The sequence below is a fragment of the Atractosteus spatula genome, chromosome 7 (assembly GCF_055471065.1).
Source record: "Atractosteus spatula isolate fAtrSpa1 chromosome 7, fAtrSpa1.hap1, whole genome shotgun sequence".
In the NCBI taxonomy this organism is placed as follows: Eukaryota; Metazoa; Chordata; class Actinopteri; order Semionotiformes; family Lepisosteidae; genus Atractosteus; species Atractosteus spatula.
In genome coordinates, this window is record NC_142712.1 from 51,967,950 (window position 1) to 51,987,509 (window position 19,560).

General features: G+C 41.3%; 2 protein-coding genes across 6 annotated transcripts; one reads left to right on the forward strand and one right to left on the reverse strand.

Annotated features, from left to right (window-relative positions):
- Positions 1 to 495: 495 nt before the first annotated feature.
- vps33b (VPS33B late endosome and lysosome associated) lies at positions 496 to 15,120 on the reverse strand. 5 transcript variants are annotated; one of them, XM_088920826.1, is made up of 25 exons: positions 14,799 to 14,909; positions 12,944 to 13,088; positions 12,645 to 12,725; positions 12,357 to 12,418; positions 11,944 to 11,993; positions 11,608 to 11,675; positions 11,038 to 11,083; positions 10,715 to 10,745; positions 10,541 to 10,635; positions 9,907 to 10,011; positions 9,726 to 9,816; positions 9,188 to 9,436; positions 8,727 to 8,800; positions 8,563 to 8,649; positions 8,197 to 8,287; positions 7,851 to 7,925; positions 7,088 to 7,152; positions 6,785 to 6,839; positions 6,625 to 6,671; positions 6,252 to 6,384; positions 5,784 to 5,857; positions 5,603 to 5,704; positions 4,571 to 4,646; positions 3,314 to 3,433; positions 1,689 to 2,386 (listed from the first exon to the last, which is right to left on the reverse strand). In XM_088920826.1, exons 7-25 carry the CDS (start codon positions 11,077 to 11,079, stop codon positions 2,313 to 2,315), a joined length of 1,686 nt encoding a protein of 561 aa, XP_088776952.1. In that variant the 5' UTR covers positions 11,080 to 11,083; positions 11,608 to 11,675; positions 11,944 to 11,993; positions 12,357 to 12,418; positions 12,645 to 12,725; positions 12,944 to 13,088; positions 14,799 to 14,909; the 3' UTR covers positions 1,689 to 2,312. The 5 variants fall into 5 exon arrangements, with proteins under 5 accessions (XP_088776950.1, XP_088776952.1, XP_088776951.1 ...); XM_088920824.1 differs by lacking the exon at positions 10,715 to 10,745 and having other exon boundaries at positions 496 to 2,386; positions 9,188 to 9,265; positions 14,799 to 15,120; XM_088920825.1 differs by lacking the exon at positions 10,715 to 10,745 and having other exon boundaries at positions 3,314 to 3,430; positions 9,188 to 9,265; positions 14,799 to 15,120.
- On the forward strand, positions 14,866 to 19,468 carry hddc3 (HD domain containing 3). The gene is made up of 5 exons (XM_088920828.1): positions 14,866 to 15,330; positions 15,605 to 15,660; positions 16,236 to 16,476; positions 17,023 to 18,497; positions 19,000 to 19,468. Exons 1-4 carry the CDS (start codon positions 15,219 to 15,221, stop codon positions 17,151 to 17,153), a joined length of 540 nt encoding a protein of 179 aa, XP_088776954.1. The 5' UTR covers positions 14,866 to 15,218; the 3' UTR covers positions 17,154 to 18,497; positions 19,000 to 19,468.
- The last annotated feature ends 92 nt before the right edge of the window (positions 19,469 to 19,560 follow it).

A 19,560-nucleotide genomic window follows, 5' to 3' on the forward strand; every position in this document is an offset into this window, starting at 1 on the left:
TAATTGGTGTGTTGAGAAAGTGTTTTGCATTTAAGTTAAATCACATGTAATGAACGGAAACTCTGGACACGTGGAAAAATTGAATTTTCTTGTTCAATAAAACTGAATGGAGCTCGAATCCGCACTACTTTTTTTTCGGTGTTTAAAACTTTACTAGATCGTAGAACGAAGCATTTTGTCTTGTATAATTTTACGGTAAAATGATGTTTAATCTATTCATTTGAATTTGTAATTCAATCACAATCCACATGGTAAAAATACCCTTAAATCTTTAATAATCCTAAAATACAAGTTCCAGAGTAGTAGTTGCAGTAGTTTCCTGATGACGTCACGTAAATGCACAATTTAAAAAGAACCAGGCGTGCCCTTATCTTTATAATGAAGAAAATATGATGGTTGCGATCAAATTGAGAATTCCAAGTTCTTTGTATTTTGAATGTGTCCAGAGCCACTTTGTAAAGCTGGGCAAAAAATGTTAAATCAATGATGCAATCATAAATATTTACAACTGAAAACTTTATTAATCTTCAGATGTGGTCCTCAACACTCCATGTGTACATTCTCTTCCACTTCTGTTTAAATCCAGCTTCACCATTTGCAGAAATCCAAGCACAGGGAGGATTCAGACCCAAAGAACATGATCAGAAGTTCGTTGCACCAGTCTTTCAACAGGAGCTTGGTGACATTGACATTCCTAAGCCAGGGCCTAGAACCAGTTTAGGTGATGGTAGCAATTTCTTTTCAACATGCCCTGTTAATGAGAGAGGACTGGTGTATTTCTGTCATACTGAGACAATGACAGAATTTCCCCTTGAAAAAATACAATAGCAATGTCTTAATTTAGTACGACCACCAAGAATCATCTTTTTATGTAGTGGTGAGATATGTTTCATATATTTGTGAAATTAACTCATCTGAAATATCTCAGTGCTACATAGTGTGACCACCTGTTCTTTCTGATATGATCACATTCCTTGTGGGGGGTTACAGCTGTTGAGGGATATCTGGTCGTTCAGTGCAGACATGTTTGCTCCTCCATTAGTAAGGTGCGTGAAGAAGACAAGTTCCTTATACGAGCAGCTCAGCATCTGAGCCACTGCTGCATCATGCACAGGCTGCATCAATGGCCATGCTGCCAAGCCAGGAGATGCAACACCTGCACGCGTACAGAGAGATCACTTTATTGGCCATATACAATTTCTTGTATTAGGAATTTGTCTTTTCGCATATTGCTCTCCATGAGAGACACAGACAGGGAGAGAAGCTTGGGGTCAGAGCGCAGGGTCAGCCATTTATACAGCACCCCTGGAGCAGCTGGGGTGAAGGGCCTTGCTCAGGGGCCCAACGGAGTAGGATTCCCCTGCCGGCCGTGGGATACGAACTGGCAACCTTCCAGCCACAGGCGCAGATCCTTGGTCACAGAGCGACCACACCGCCCCAGATATGATTCTTACATGTTAGCTGCCATCCCTGCAGAATTTTCTAATGCTCTTATCCACGGATAAATGGAAGGTAGAGAATCAAACATATGCCATATTCAAAGCACTGACTGTACTTAGTACTTGTCGGGGGAAAAAAATACTTGTTGCTATGAATTTCACACTGAAGCTGCTAGATGCGCTTCCTTGCAGTCTTTTGAGAGAAGGGAAATAAATCCAGACAATTATAAGAAAGTAATACCATGCCAGTTAATGTAGTTTTCTTGTATTTATACTAAAACTGTTGTGTGACCAGTGTCTTTTTCACTGGCTTATATCAATGTTGTTCAAATGTAGGACAGTTCAAAATGAAATGTATTAAACCTGGTTTGCAGTTATTTTTCTGGAATTCACTTGATTTCATGTTGCCCTGAAGTGGACTGGTTTGATCTGTCTTGTGCTCAGGCAGACTCAGGGCTGCCTCAGTCCTTAGCAGGAATAAAAGAGAGGTAGATGGATAGTCTGTCTTGTAGAATGCAAAATAAGATTTGCTTTGGTCCTAAAGACTCTAGCATTGCATCATAAACAACAAATTTAAAATCAGTATCTAATTACAGATAAAAATGGATGGCAGGGAGTATTAATCTTTTTAAGAGATTTAAGTTTTTCTTCTCTCCTCTGAATGTGAAAAACGCTTAAATATCATAGTTATATATTCTAACAGTATATTAACATGAGAATCAAAGAAGAAATTATGGGTTTTTTTTACAGAGAAATGCCTTGTGGAATCTTGATCTGCAGCCTTGGCTCCCCGTCTTCTCTCGTGGAAATCACTGTTCTGTTGTCATAGCGCCCCCGGTGGCCGTTTATGGAAGTGCTGTAGATGAGTCATTCTCAACTATCCAACAACGCCTCCAGCAGTCTGGCACTGTTAGTGATGGCTGTTGTCACGATGATGAACCTGTATCCTAAAAAAAAAATTAAAGGAAAGTTTTTTTTAAAACTTTTTTGTTCTATAAAACTGAATTGAGTTTATGGTTTAATGTAGGTTACATTTAGTCACAATAAATCATACCAGAAAACGCATGCTGTACTCAAAGACTTCAGTCTCAGCCTAATGCCCTTCCGGACCACTCTGTCTGAGAAGCGTGCAAAAACCAACTCCTCATGTTTTTAATTGACCGTCAGGATCAATAAAATAATTAAGGAGCTGACACTCTTAAGGAGCTGTAGAAAGGGCCACATGCCAGGTACGCTTTATGCCTGTACATTAACTCTTAAGTATTTAATGAACAACTATGAAATCAGTTTGGAATGTAGCTATACCTTACAGGCAAATCCATTCCATATTTTTTATTTATTCCTGTGCCTGATGTGCACTTGAATCTTCCCATTTCCTTCCACACCTCAGTGTGGAGGAGCAGATATTTAACACACGTACCTGCCCTAACATGCTTGACAGTCACTTCCAGGAAAGGCTATGAAGCTACTGTATTCAAATAGCTTTTTTACAGATTCCCTCCCTCTCTGGTTTGCACCACCCAGTTAATGAAAGCACATGATTGCTCTATGGATATTAGAAGAGATGAGAATTTTAACGATTCCATTAAAACTAGAGATTAATGGTATGTCTAGTATGTAGGGCTGTTGCTTGGGTTTTTATGAATAGATTATATGATCTGGGTTATTTGCACCCCTGATTATCCCCCATTAACTCTGAGCACCATCTGTGCAGTTTACTATTTCTTTTGTTGCATTTAATTCCCCTACAAAGCGGGAGTCAAAACAAAGCCATCCTTGTGAATATGAATCTGTATTCCCTACAAACATAATTAAACAATCACTAACACTGTATTTGTGTTCCTATGAGAAGCCTTCTACAACGACTTCCTCACCTCTCTCTTTCCCCAGGAAGCGCAGGGCTGAGATCTCCGAGTAGGTACAGCCACCCAGGAACATGACGAGGATGGTGTTCTGGGAGTCACTCCTCGGCTTCACCTCCTCACTGCTGCCTGCTAGAACACACACAGGGGTGTCTGCTGGGGGCAGGTTTCTCTGGGGCTCCCACATCCAGTGAGAAAACCTAAACTCCGTTGGGCCCCTGAGCAAGGCCCTTAACCCCAGCTGCTCCAGGGGCGCTGTACAATGGCTGACCCTGCGCTCTGACCCCAAGCTTCTCTCCCTGTCTGTGTGTCTGTGTCTCTCATGGAGAGAAAGCTAGGGTATGCGAAAAGACAAATTCCTAAGGCAAGAAATTGTATATGGCTAATAAAGTGATCTTATCTTATCTGGGCAACATCTTCTTAAGAGGAGTTAAAGGGGAACTGCAATGGCATTTTTATATTGCGGGGTTAGAAAGAATCGTCATTAACGAGTGCATTTCAAACCAGACTAAAAGTGAAATGTACACAGTAACTTGTAAAACCTCCATGAACATCACAAGTTGAAGAAATTTCCAGGTAGGCACAGCACCATATTCTGTGATCAGAACGAGAGAACAAGATTTCGGTGACGTGTTGCGGTCTTAATACATTGTAAACAAGCAGGCTTTGAGGACAAATACTATTTACTTGTTAACTCTACGTGCAGATCATATTGGAACATTTCTGCTGTGAAATGTCTGCTGCGTAACCTGTACTTATTCGCTCTTACATCGTGTTACATTAGTCATTATAGTCACTAGTGAGCAAGAAGGGCCGCATCACGGTACAATTCGTGGGTTTGTTCACGATTTTGTGCTTAATTCGAAACTGATCATTTTTTTTCTAGAAATTTCTGAGAAATTTGGACTTCAAAATTAAATGAGAGAACAAAATGCCCATCTAGGTTGGCCTCATTTGTAACTGTTCTTATGTTCATGAATGACGCCGGTCAGCAGTGACTACAGATTTCCTTGACACTGCAAGCCTCCTTGCTTGCACAAGAACCAGAGGACACAAACCAAAACTTATTTCTGAAAACCACAGGCTCTTCTCTAAACACAGGGTCACGTAAGCCAGGGATTCAAGTACCCAGCTGTGTCATCGGAGTTGATATCATTGAAGCAGCGAGATGAGGTCCTGGATGGGACCCTCAGTTAAATTCGCTAGAAAAAGCCACACAAGCTAGATGAACGACCTCCTCTCGTTTGCAGGCTTCATCATGCTCCTTACCTGTTGCTACAAACTCATTTCCATTGAGCAGCCGCGTGACTTCTTCCAGCCCAGTCCAGCCATCGCGTTCCAGAACCTGCGGATTCCAGAGTCAGGACTCTTGTACAAACAACACACTAGAACATCCCGCCTCTGCTGCGAATCCCCCTAATGATCAATTCTGTAAATGTTCACACCCCCTCGCCTGGTTACACAGGAGAGGTTACATAGATCCTTTAATGACTTTTCTATTTTAGTTGCCAAGAGTTTATGTTGGAAAAGGTCAAGAGAAAGCAGTGCAGTGAGATCTTTCCTTTGAACTACACGGCACAAGCGTAATGTGGTCACTGCTAGTATCCACACTTCAGCATCAGTGTCCTCAGTCCTCATCTCTCTCTCCCCCCAGTGTTTCAGTTCTTTACAGTACAATTTCAAAGTGTACGCTATATTTGGTGCTGATTTTGTCTAGTTGTAGGGAGTTACAGCGTTTCTTTTTTCCATTAAGCAAAAATTGTGATTTATACATTTCATGAAAGGTAATTCTCTACATGTGATTATGTAGCTGCTAAGAAAGAGTCACCTCTGACTCATGAAAAACCTACGTTACATAAAGACTTGCTAAAGGGAACCTTTTTTACAGGTAGGGAGTGGGTGTAATTGCAGATTCACTCACTCTGTCCTCACAACACTGCTGTTGCAATCGAACAATGTCTCCTGAGGTGAATATCTCTCCAAATAGAATAGGAACCAAGCGTGGCAAGACTCCAACTTTCCTTGGCTCTGCCAGCCCAGTTCCTATTACACACTGGCGCCAGAGCTGACAAAGATTCTCTCTTCCATTTTAGAATTACTAATCTATCCTGCAGTTCAGAATAATGTCTGGAGTTAGGATGGGCACTTGGCTAAATCAGGCTTTCAAAGTAACACAATAATCCCCAGAGCCTTCTAATACTTATTCTTGGCATTAATCTAAACTTTTGAAAGCAAAATACTGGAACATGTAAAATGGTATATACTGTATGTGTCAAGTACATGACAGTTGTTGGGGCTCACCTGCTCAATGAGTTTGCAGCTGAGAGGGATGTAGGCTCCGCTGAAGATGTAGGCCATGTCCCGTGGGGTACGCAGGTCATACTCCTCGCCTGACTTGGGCACCTGTAGACAGAGAAGTGCAGTTGCAGCACAGCCATCCTGCCTTCGGCGCTCAGCTTTGATGAAGTGCAGCGCTACTCACCAGAGCCAGCTTCTTGCTCAGTGCTCGGAAATTGCTTTTCTTTGCCAGGGAGGAGAAGGCATCAGTCAGCTTTCCTGAAAACAATGCATCTGTGTTAAAGAACATCAGAATGAATCCCACCATAAGCCCTGTCTGCAATGTGTGCAGTCTGTCTGAGCCTAGGATTTGTCCCAAACATGCAAAATAAAAAAATGCAAAAGCCCAAAATGCTCCTTTCTAATGACTTTATTCTTACTTTTTTAATACTTCAGGGGTCTCTTTACTTTAGACAGCACAAAATCAGAGACACTAGTCTCTGATGACCTGCACCCTTTGCTGTGGCTGTTTGTGTGAAGCCAGAAATGATCCTCCTAACAGTCCCTCTTTTCTCAGCTGCATTAACATCACCCCCAGTGAGTGCTATTACATCCGACTCCTATCTGCATTGCTCCTGATTTCCTCTTCTGCATGCCTGTCTTTGCACCTCACCAGCGGTCCTGTCGTTGACCAGTTTGCCCACTTTGCTCTCCATGGCAGTGAGAGTCTCCCCAGGGTTCTGCTCCACCAGCAGGCCCAGCTGGCGCAGGTTGGCAAACGTCAGGAGATGCTCTGTGCCGTAACTCTTGGAGGCAGAGAGATAGAAGGGCTTGAGCAGTTACTGACACCAGGAAGAATCTCTGTGCACAATCACTTGACAAAGAAACTGTCAATAGCAGTAACAGAACACCAAAAGCTCTATCACTATTCTGATGAGTTCGTAAGACAGTTCTATAGTCAAGGTTGGTGGAAAATTACAGTAAGCTGTTTTAAAACAAACATTTAGACTTTTATCATAGTAGTTTTTAAATATATTTTAACTCACCTGCAGGTATTGAGCTTTCAAAGACCGATAGTCTTTGGGGAGCAGACCTGGAAACAAAGAACAGGCATAATCATGGATAACCAGTTGGCTTTCATGAAGCCTAAAGGCTTCTCTCTCCAAGTCACAGGAGTGCATTGAGCTCCCAGGGGATGAGACTCACCATTCTCGGTGAGGGAGAGAAGGCACAAGAGTCGCAGGCTGTCGATCATGGAGACCTGAGGGCAGCAGCAGCAGCAAAGGGGTAACTCAGTCACTTACTTAATGAATAGCACATCATGGGAATGGGATAGTGATTAGTTAGTTGTGAACACTGTTCTTTTATTAAATTAAATTCCCAAGCACACAGTTAGAACATCTACTGTACACTGGCCTCATGCAAGTAGCTTTCTGATGAGCCTTACTGTTTTAACAGATTACTTTCATGTTTGGTTATACAACTTGATGTCACCTCTGAGATTCTCACCTGCCTGTTGATGTGCTCCTCTATGTAGGTGATGCACTCTCGGATTTCAAACCCCTCCAGCAGAGCTGTAGCAGGAAATCAAATCAAGGGAGGACTTGTTTAACAGCGCAATGCCCTAGTAATTTAGAATATTGCGTAAAACTGTGGACATCACATTCTATAAAAAATACTGCTAGTCTGAAGTAGAATAACTCGGTACATTCCTGAGTGTAAAGAAGTCTCCCACATTTACAGGTTACAATATAAAATCATTTTAGTCTTGAAAACAGGAAACTACTAAGGGACTAACTGTGAGAATAAACAGTGAGACACGAACCAGAGCACACATGCAGACATTTTGGGTAAATAAATTAAAAACCAAGACAGAAGGTACTTTCTATATAAAGAGCTGTTGCTTGCCAGCCATGTCATTGAAGCTGATACCTATATTTTTTCAAGAAATAGCTAGATGAAATTCTCCGATCAATTAGCAACTAGAAACTAAACAAGCTAGATGCACCTGCTTGCCTTCTCTTGATGTTAACCTTGGTATACAGGAGTTCTTATGTTAAGAATGGAAAAGTTCAGAGTGCATGACACAACTCTCATGTTACTGTGTACATCGCATGACAAAGCTAAATTCGCAAACAAGCGTCAGAATCAAGTAGAGGACAGAAGCTATTAATTTATTTGATATTAAATAGATAAAACTCAAAGATCAACTTATCCCACATGACGGCGAAAAGGACATTCGGGAACTGCATGAAGAGAAACATGGACTCACAGTGCTCTGTCTTCAGGAGCTCCTGAAAGTCCTGTTTGGTTTTCTTCTTCATGATGGACTCACTGGCACCGATATCTAGGGGAGATAATATATTCTGCATCCACAATTAAATAATATTTGGGCTTCAGAAATAAGGCATTTACTTTAAAACAGCTGTGTTTTTATGTTTTTAGCGGGACACTGTTGAAACGACGAGGCCAGGACAGTACAGAGAGCCTAAGAATTAAGCATGGAGTGCTGAATGCCACAGTACTACACCCCAGTGCTCAAACAGGAGGGACTGGGAAGGCAGTGGGTCTGACTCGGAGGACTGGGAGGGCAAAGCTGACTCAGGACAGAAACTCACGCAAACTCAGAAGGCGGTGCTCATGTTTTAACCCCTTCAACTCCTGAGAGACAAAATTCTTCATCTGCTTAATATCCATCCCACACCGCTTCTGCAGAGAGAGGGTGGGTCAGTTATGAGAAAAGCCAGCAACAGAGGCACGCAGAACAGAAAGATATTGACTGGGCAGGTTTCGGTCATAAGGGGAGAAGACTGGAAATCCATAGACCGCTTTCAGCACTTCATTGTCATTTCTACTGAGATTTCTGACACCACAGATTAAAGAAATAAGAAGAGTATTTTAAAGATATTAGCAATTTCTGAGATAGTTTTTCTAACCAAATGTCGGTGTTTAAAGCAGGCAGACATTGAAAGGCGAGTACTCACATCATATGCAGTTTGCAGGTTCCGGGCTTTTTGACTCAGGAACCCAAAGACATTGGAAAAGTGCTCATTCCTGATTTCACTGAACACCTGCAACACAGCACGCAGGGGTTCAAACTCTATACGGCAGGTGGCAGCCACTCACACAGCACTGTCTCTCTACACACCTTATCCTGAGAATTCAGCATCACCTTCACGCTCTTGTCAGAGGAGCTGACCTCAGGACTGAACTCCACACTGCCTGCAGGCAAAAGAGCATGGACATAATTATTGCTCTGGAGCAGTAACCATACGGAACACATGTCAAGAAACAAAGCACAAGGCTGGGTGACAAACCTACTGTATTTCTTGGATTCGCAAAGCTGTTTGACATCCCTGTACTGTACTACTTTGAAAACACTGTGCTCACAATTAAATGAAATTATCTCCACAGGAACTAGTGGTTATGAGTGTTTCCAGCAGTCAGATGACGTGTGGCATATTTATGATGTTCAGCTGTACAATATCTCCTTTTGATGTATAGCAGAATTACACGTTATTCAATAATATGTTTTAGGTCAGGCTTCAAAGAGAATAGCAGTGATGGACAAAATCTGTATGTGTAAAGGATGCCAAAGGCAGCACTCACCACATTTGATCCTGAATGTATCATCCACTAGTCCTTCATAAACAACCTGGGAGCACAGTGGGGTCACAAAATCCACATCTACGGAACAGAGACAGAGGCTGAACAAGCATACAACAATGTAAATACCATTGAGACCACTTTCACACCTACCAAAATATGGAGCACAGAAACTTCGGAGAGATACAGAGAACCTTCTTATATTGACATGTATATTATGGCAAATGCAAAGACGGAAGATTCCTGTGTTTGCTGTAATTTAAAAAAAAAGAGTAATTATTTTAATCATATACTCATCCAGGTCACAGGAGTCCTGTTGTATGGAAAGCCAAGAAGATCATGGCCAACTAATCCCAGCTCAGGCCCAGGCTTTAACGAGCACAACCGGAGTTTATTTAGCTCTACAATTAATAAAGAGGCTGTGATCACTTCAGAAGTACTAAATGAAACTTCATCTTGTTCACCCCTCCTTACAGCACTTCACCCTGACGTATTTCAGGGTTCCTTTCCCCTGTCTTTTTCTTCCGGAGTGGCTCCATACCTCGGTCAATAAGGAAGACATTCCCAATCTCAGGCTGCTGGGCCTTCTGCTCCCCGTCCTCCACCAGATCCCTCCACATATCATACGTCATCTAAAACCCAGAGGGACACAGGCCATTCTCAGGACACTGGTGGGACTGGCTGGCGTAGTCAGACTGTAATGGCGATGGCTGAGAGCCTACCTTGGCAGAGCGACCAATCCCATACACCTTTAAGAAGGGGCCATAGAGAGAGTTCAGGAGGTGGAGGGATTTGCTTGCAGTTGTGATCCAACGCTGGTTCCCCTCCTGGAAAAAACAAGGGCAAAATGACATATGTCCTATACAACACTGACTTGATCTACAGCTGCAATTATGCAGCATATCACTGTATAAAGAAGGTATTGTTGTCTTAACACTGTTGATCGATGCACTTTTATTAGTGTTTTCAACTGCACAATTAAGACTATAAAAAGCAACATAATCGTACTAAACTGTGGCTATACACCCTAGATAAGTCAAAACAGGAACAGCTCAGATTAGTCATTGAAGAGATTTCATGATAACACCAATAATCCACTGTCCACTCACTGTTTCTATAGTGACATGCCTTTTCATTATCACAGGTTTTAGTGTCCATACTTAATCATCTTTAACAGGCTAAGCCACCTCTTTCCTCTGTTTTATCTCTAACGAGGTGAAGAAATTCTTCAACAGCCAAAATTCCACAGCCTCCATAGGTCGACGGGAGATTCTGTGGCAACACGTATTCTGACAGTGAGAATATTTAAAGGTAAGAAATTTTATCTGTTACACTGTGACAGTCTTGCCTGCTTACCAGGAAATTGTCTCTGAAGATCTCTGGAAGCTCCAGGCTGATGATGTCATCATCCAGTGGCAGGAGGTAGAAGGCCCACTCGTCAGTGCTGACATCTGCAGGAGTGAAAGGGTAGACAGGTACAGTAAGTGTCGTTCCTCCTTTCCCAAGACCTCCTCGCAGACTGGCTGATACCTCCACCGCTGCAGGAACAGCACAGGAACTTCTGGATGAATTTACAACAGAATCGATTTAGAATGACTAGCATGCTCAATTGCTAATAATTACATAAAGGGAGAAACTGTCAATATTGTGAATACTCAGTGACATTTCAAGAACTGTAAATGAAGACATACATTGCAATACATTAAGATGTTTTTAAAAAAAAACATACTCTGCAATAATTTATGTAAACATCAGACAACACACATATCATGATGTAACTCTCTGGGTTGCAGTATGTGTCAGGCGTCTCACTGTGAATGAAGACGTACTATACATGTGTCCTGTATACCCACCTCCGTAAACTCCCTGTTCTTCCAAAACGATTTCACAGGCATAAAACTGAGGAGCATAAAAATAAGAACATATAGTTAAAATCCAGCCAATCAAAAGCCCTTTTTAATACCTCATCTGTCTTGACCCCAGGTGAAGGAAAAACCTTGAGTTACTGAAGTACTGAATCTGGACAGTTTTTTCTTTGACTAGTCTGAACTCTTAAACACAAAAATTGTTTAAGGAAAAAATCAAAAGGAAATCAATGTTTATTCATTTGAATATATTTCATGCATCTGGACCAAATGTAAAAAAAAAATCATAACTGTTTCTGATTTCTTTTTGAGGGTAATGCTGCCACATTCTGCAGCCAATTAACTTCTCAGTCAGCACAGAAGAAAAGCACTTTGAATATTTTTTTACCAAAATAGGTTGTTCTATTCTCTACCACATTTACGTTATGTTCTAAATAAATACGGAAGTTTTATGCTCATTTGAGTTGGCCAATCTGAAGTGCAATAATTAATTTCTGTGCTTCATGCTCCTTAAAAGGAACCAGAAGGTACTCCCCAGATGAGGCCTGGAGAGCTCACCTTCTGTGGGCAGAAGATGATCTTGTATCCCCTGAGTCTTCCAGCTGCCTTGTCTGTGTTCACGATCTCTGGAAATGAAGGAGGTGGAGGTAAATGTTTCTATTCTGGCTTAAAAGCAAAGATGCTCACAACAATATGTCAAATTTGTCATTTTCTATTCACAACGAATAGACCACCTATGCCTGAAGTTAGATTTGCCTGAAGTAAATGCACTTTGCTTTATCTCATTGCTGCCTCTTCAAAGACATAGCAACAGTTACAGAGATCTCTAACTTTCTCCTCCCATCCCCAATCTGTTTTTCGTCACTGAATCTCTCCCCTGACGCCCCTACTCACCAGCAATCCACTTCACTGTTTGTATCCTTGGCCGGATCAGGAAGCACAGCCTACAGGAAGCACAGCAACATTTTGTTCGTTACATTGTAGGCTGCAATGCATTCTGCATTCTTTGTTCCAGAAATGGCAAAAACATGATTTCACAAAAAGGGGTAAAAGCACAACCAAACATTATGATTAAACATCATGTAACTATCCTTTCCATGAGTTCAGAAACTTCAGTAAAATGTACAGCGTACATAACACAAAGCACACAAGCTGACATTTCAACATCCCTCTAGATTTTTGTTGCACATTGTGAGAGTCTCCCCACATTTTTTATCTGTGATTCAAAAAGGTAAAGATTCAAACCAAGTGAAATGTACAGGTCACCTATATTAGGTGCTTTATTGGAGAGTTCAGAAAATACTCACTGATTGCACGTGCTGACGATGGGTTTGTTCTCCAGTTTGTAAAGCTTGTCCACTTCATGTTGCTGGAAAACAGGCAAAATTGAGTGAGACTGCAGGTGAATCTGCCTCACTTCTACTAAACCCCTGATCAGAGTCCCCATCAAAGCCAAAGAAACCCAAGCAAGCAGACACTGCAGGGAGCTATGTAGGAAATATGTGATCCCTAAATAAGTGCAGAAGTGCTGGATTCTGGAGGTTAAAGGTAACAGAACACTGTGCAAGACTGAGGAGGTCAGAGGTAAAAGAGACCTTGAGGGTGGAGACATTGGCAATGCGATCCAATGGGCTCATTAAGTCCGCTTCAATGAACAGGTCTTTCTTTCCTGGTAACTGATGATGAGAAGGGATAGGAGATCAGTAATTACGTTTAATTACATTAAGGTACATACTTTCATTCAGGAACTTTTACATGCAGCACTGGTATTAATTTGCATGGAGAGGATGAACGAAACAATAGAACTCAACATATCACAAAGATTATGAGATAATACTGTACAGAACCACAGTCCTGTAACAAACGCTCACAGCCGGACACAGCCATGTTGTACCTGTTCCAGCAGGTAGATGAGCTGATCCCTGGCCAGCCTCTTGAGGTAGGAGAAGTCAGGTGGCTGGGGGGCATCTCTCCTGCTGCTGAGAGCCATGAGGGCAGAGGGCAGCCAGGGTGGTCCTCACAGCAGCTCGAAGCTGTCCCTGAAAAAGCAATCCGTAGGCTCACACAGGCCGCTGAGTCCTGCAGTGCTGCCTTGTCCAACACTGCAGGGTTACTGAGAATTGTTCAAGTCTTGAGAGGTGATCACAGCCGGCACAGATCCTTGATTTAAATAAGAGCATTCTGACATACACATGCAGATACTGTAAGTCCTATATTGATATAGGAATTAATCTATACTGTTGCTCCAATTAAAAAACAGAAAAACTGTCCAGTTTTCCAGGATAAATTTCACACCTGTGATATGAACAGCCTACAGCATGCGTTTGCAGCTACTACACAGTGCTCAACAGCAAGATGGCAAAGGAAGCTGGGTCTCTGTGTGCCCTGCTTTGTTCCTGGCAGTACACGTGGTGCTTGCTTGTGCCAGAATCCTCATTCTAAAGTCGTAGGTTTTGCTCAGATTCAGAACGATAGACCATTAGTTCAATAAGTTAAGTTCATTGAGTTATTAGTTCGCAATGTAGGTTCAGTTCGGTATTTCTCTGCTAAAGTCCTGAGTTTAGAGCAAAACAAGAACGGACGTGACAGCACAGGTGCTTCTTGTAATTTTAACAAATTTAACAAATCACAGAAGCAGGGCAGCACAGTGACACAGGGGTTCAGGTTGCTGCCTTGCAGCACTGGGGCCCTGGTTTCAGTTTCTGGGTTGGTATCTGTGTGGAGTTTGTATGTTTCCCCATGATTTTGTGGGTTTTGCTCAGGGTGCTCTGGTTTCCTACCACAGCCCAAAGACATGCTGGAAGGTTGATTGGCCTCTGGGAAAACTGGCCCTGGTGTGAGTGAATGTGTCTGTGTGTGTCCTGGGATGGACTGGTGTCCCGTCCAGTATATACCCTGCCTCGTGCCCGTTGCTTGCTGGGTTAGGCTTCGAAAGCTCACTGGTCAATTAGAAATTAACAAAATTGCTTTAAATTCATCTGGTTAATTTTAATTTTAAACAATAGTCCTACTATTATGAATGCATCTACTACTATTATACTGTGATGTACAGAAATGATAAACATTCCACCATGGAGATCATTCTATGCAAGACTCTGTGAGAGTTAGCTTACTGTGCTATTTCAATAGCTAATGTGTCCTCTAATACGCTGTAGTTTACAATGGGTCCATTGTCCTCCACGTAAAATTATCTGACGCGAACATGTACGCGGAACGTACAAACCAACTGGTTTCTGAGACGATAAGATGTGAATAAATGGCCCAACCGATGACTTTCATGATGGTCTGGCTACCACTCAGTTTAAAAGTGCGCCAACACCCAGATATCAGTATATAATAAAATCGCAAATAATGAAACGCCACGTACAGACACAAAAATACAAAGCGTTACGTACGTAGTGATAATCTATCATATCCCTACAGTCTTGCGTTAATTATTTGATACGTGTCAACGTCATGTATTCATTTTACTTTGAAACGTATTTGATTTGCTCAGGACAATCTTATACATATTATATTATTGCTACACTTATATTTACGGAAATTCTCCTTTCTTCATGTGGAAATGTACAGTAGATACCCTGAATTTACGTCGGGCTTCAATCGAGCCTTAAACCAGCCACTGTCATTAAATTAAATACACCACTCAAAAACAATAACTAGATGACAACAGCAACACTTCGAATATATCCTGTAAATGGCTGTAGTATTTACACATGCCCAATTTACAAGAAAGCAAATAATATTACCTGTTTCTCCTTTCCTCCTTGCGGAAGCAATTATTCTTGTTGGTTGTTTCAGTCCGGATGACACAAAAGGGACACATCCTGGAAGAAGGGAAAGAAACTGTTTGATAGAACACGACGGGATTTATGTTCGTACTTAAAAATCACTATTCTACAATATTTTATGGAGTAATTAAATTGTATTTTATACTCTTTGGAATTGTAACACGGTGATAAACTTAGATTTCACAATATTACTTTGGCAAATTAAAGTATATACTGTAACGTTTTCGTTTTGCGTTCATTAGTTGATCAAAAACTCTATGTCGAAGGAGATAAAGAAGCAGCGTTTCAAGTTTTCTACCACAGGGAGGCGTCATTTTCAGAGGAGAGAAAAGTGAATCTTTTTTTTTTAACCTGTATCGCGCTGAAGTTAGATTAAATATGAGTTCGGATTCAGCGTTGCTATTGGAAACTGTGAACTTCGCCGCAGAGAAACACAAGTACCAGCGGCGCAAGGACCCAGAAGGCACTCCTTACATCAACCACCCCATCGGTACGGTCTGCCGTGCAATCCATTTCTTTGTTGAAAATATTTGCAATTTCTGATGTATAACGATAGCACGCATGACGTACAGTACCATTTGTGTGTTGATTATTAACCTTTTCCCTTTGAATACTTTTGTGTTAACAGTCGGGAGATGCTCTGTAAAAATGAATCACTTTTACAAAAGATCTGTAATACTAGGGTGATTGTTCTCTCCGGTTGCTTCCTTTAAAAAAAGGAATCCTATATCCTTGGACTTTAAGATTTTTTTTTTCCATTCTAGGAGTGGCTAGAATTTTAAGTCAGGAAGGTGGAGTTATGGACATTGCAGTTTTACAGGTAAAAGCAATTTGATTCTTGTGTGCACGGAACCTCCCCTCCCCCCCCCCCCCCCCCCCCCCCCCCCCAGTAACAAACATGCAAGTACCTATGGAAGTATCCTTAGGTACATGTCGGGCTGCTCTCGCTGCTGTAATCTGTACCATCTGTACCAAATGAGTGACACATTTGGGTATGCATGTGTAGTTTACTTGCAATCTTATCAGAATAAACAATGTGAAAAGATATTTTCTTGTGTAACCCAAATAGTGTGCACTACATTAGTTGCGGTGTTCATTTTTGCATTAACAGATAATAATAATAATAAACTTTATTTTATATAGCGCCTTTAAAGGTGGCTTCTCAAAGCGCTTGTTCTAGCGCAGATGTTCTAGGAATGGATTTGCTGTGTTTCTGCAGGTATGAAATGGTTAAGTAAATGAGAAGTATATTGATTTGTCTGTAACACTGCCTAATTTATTACCTTGAATCTGTTGATAAAATTTACATCTTGTTAGGATTGTATCACCTCCAGCACTGGAGGAGTTCAAATGTGTCATCAGCTGTCAGTGAGCATGTTGTTGTGCCCCCTGCAGGCTGCACTGCTCCATGACACAGTGGAGGACACTGACACCACCCTGCTGGAGCTGGAGGCCATGTTTGGGACGACAGTGGCGCGGATCGTCCAGGAGGTGACTGACGACAAGTCCCTTCCCAAACAGGAGAGGAAACGGCTGCAGGTGGAGCACGCCCCCCACTGCAGCCACCAGGCCAAGCTGGTCAAACTGGCTGACAAACTGTACAACCTGAGGGACTTGAACCGCTGCACCCCCTCTGGTGAGTCAGCTACAGGGCAGCCACAGAGAGGCTCAGGGAGCTGGCATTTGAAAATACGATCTCCTTCACAGCTGTACATATACATTTTTATAGATCACTTTTTCGTGATGCAAGCCATTATGCAGTGTTTCATATTTTGTCACAATAAGAAATGATAGCTTTGGGCCACAACAAAATAAGTTTTTGTTGTGTTGTAGACTGACATTTGTGTGATTGCGACTGAACATATAAGATCATTTGTAGGGTTTCAAAAAAACATTATGGCTTGAGTATATGTTTCGCAATAGGAAATCGGAGACATCCTGGTATTGTAAATATCTGCATACCTTCTTTGTGCATGTTCCCCTTTTACTTTACCGCAAGATAGCTGTTCCCTGTTATTGCACTTTCAATCTAATTTTAACTTCCTTATGTGCGTGCATAGGGTGATTTAATACTTTCCACTACAATGTGGTCAACCCCTTTCAGAGTGAACGGACTCGAATATTCTGATGTGTGTGATCTGCTGTACGTGGAGCCGATGACTCCAACCTTGTGTTGTTTCAGGCTGGACAGCAGAGCGAGTGCAGGAGTATTTCCTGTGGGCAGCAGAGGTGGTGAAGCGGCTGCGGGGCACTAACATAGCACTGGAGGACAAACTGCAGCAACTCTTCAGGGAGAGAGGCATCGAGTCCTGACTCCCATCAACAAGGACACCCCGTACACAATCTCTACACTACCTCTTCTCCAGTGTGGGGCTCCTTACTCACCTGCCTGGAGCAGAACTGGCTCTGCCCTAGATAGCACTGGCCTCAGCACTTACAGCTCGCGTTGTCTTTTGGTTGTTTCTGTATTATTAAAGACGAATGATTGTATTCTGTCCTGGTCTTTTTATAATCATTTTATTATGACAGGAAACAGACTATAGGTTATGCATGCAGTAATTCCACATGTACAAGGTGCACACTTATGTAGTTTGTATAATAATATAGTTACAACATAATTATCATAGAACCAATATTATGTATTCTCTGCTTCAGAATACACATAATAAAATGTTCATCTGCAACCTCTTTGTCAAAGACAGAGTGGTTGTAATACATAATTGTTATTAGAAGATCTGCAACCATTTGTGGTCAGGTTAGAGACAGAGACAAGATCTCCAAACTTCAATATATAAACCACTCAAAACATTTGAAACAACATTTGCTTTCTGTAGAGCAATGCAAACTGAGAAGTGTATGTGTGAAACTGCCCTGGTTTTTATTCAAATGTTGAGCACTGTGAGAGAGACAGCTACAGTGTCATAAAGATAGCCATTGTTTTGAACACCATAAGACCTCACACTACTTGTGGTTTACAATCTCATGAAACATTTAAAACTTTAAATAGGCTTGGTGGTATTATAGTAAGCCTATGCCACTGAGGGAACAAATAGAAACCAAATATTTGCCTCAGTCATGTCAGCTTACTATCTGCAGAATCATCCCACCCTGTAGGTGTTGGGGTGTGTTTCATTTCTTAAAACGTGTTCACAACATTTTCCGACTGAAACTATAAGTTTGCCAGCACAAACAGGAAGCTACAGATTTGCATACTGTGGCAACTGAGACAGAAACATGAAGGTTCTCATGCTGTATTGGCTTGCTGTGTTCACTGCTGGAGTCAAAGGTAAAACAGGGCAAGAATAGTAATATATTCCTGAGAAGTGAGTACAATGTGAAAACAATTATTAATTTTAATATTACTCCTAAAACACGATGGGGAAAAGCAGTCTGTTCCAGTGCAATGTGGTATGTAAAAATACGAAATTGGTGGATAGTCTCATCTGCAAAGTTTTGTTTTGCTTTTATTTTCTAATGGTAGCTATGAAACCATAAAAAGACAGGAGAAGTAATTTAAAGAAATATGAAACTATTGCTAATTGTATCTTTTATTATCTAAAAGAAATGCAACTTAAACTAAGTTTTACTATTTTTTTATTTTATTTTTAGGTTACCTTGAAGATGACAATGAGTTTTATATTGAAATCTTGGGATTGCGTAAGTAAGAAATTCTAACTCAACCTGGAACTTCTTAACCTGGAAATCTGTAGTGTGTACAGTAGGGCTCTAGAAATGAACTAATGAAACATCTTCCACTTTTACAAGCAAATGCTCAATGCAATAATGAATTAGTGACAAATCATTATTCTGTTATGGAACCTTATGGTTGCCTCTGCATGGTTTATATAGCAATATCTAGTTTTCAGCAAACACATGTTGCACATTATCATTGCTTGCAAATCTTTTAAGACTTTTAATGGGATTTATAGATGTGAAATCCAGTTTTCATATACTTTCCAATGTAATGATGACTGTGTTTATTGGTGTCTACTAATTATTTCTGTGTGTACTGTATGAGTACCTAGCAATGAACAAGTGTCCTGTTCAGAGTGTAGTCCTGCCCTGCCCCCTCTATTTTCTGGATAGGCAACTATGACACCAGAAAAAAAGCAGTATTCTGATGGTGGGTGATTGCTTAATGGTCTTGGTCTTGTTGCAGGATTCCCTGGACCTTGGTTCTGGTACACATTATATGGTGTCTCAGTTTTTGACGTGGTCTGCATTCTCATCATCTCTTCCCTACATGTGAATTTCCAGTTGCGCATGAGACAAGTGAGAAAAAGCACTGCCAGAGGAAAGAGGAGTCTCATTTCCTCTTATGACTTTGGTCTTGTTTCTGTCGCAAGTGGAAGAACTCAGCTGACCGACCTCTGTGAACTTCAGTGTTAACCCCATAGAAGACAGAATCTTCTTGCTACGATTTTCTACAATATACTATATATTCACTTTTTCCTCCCAGTCTGAAAACACGAGAATGAAAAAAAAACCCAGAAACAACTACTTTTATAATAAAATGGCAGTTACAGTGTTCTACTATACTTAATACTCCCAGATGTAATAGCATTCCTGTAATTTTGTTTTTCTAATGTAAATAAAGTTCTTGAATAAAACAAAGTAATATGACAAAACAACGTGTTGACTCTTTCACTGCATGATCCTATTTCTTCCGGAAGGTGGTTGTGTGTTGTGTGTGAGAGGAGAAGGCGAGATATCAGAGGTA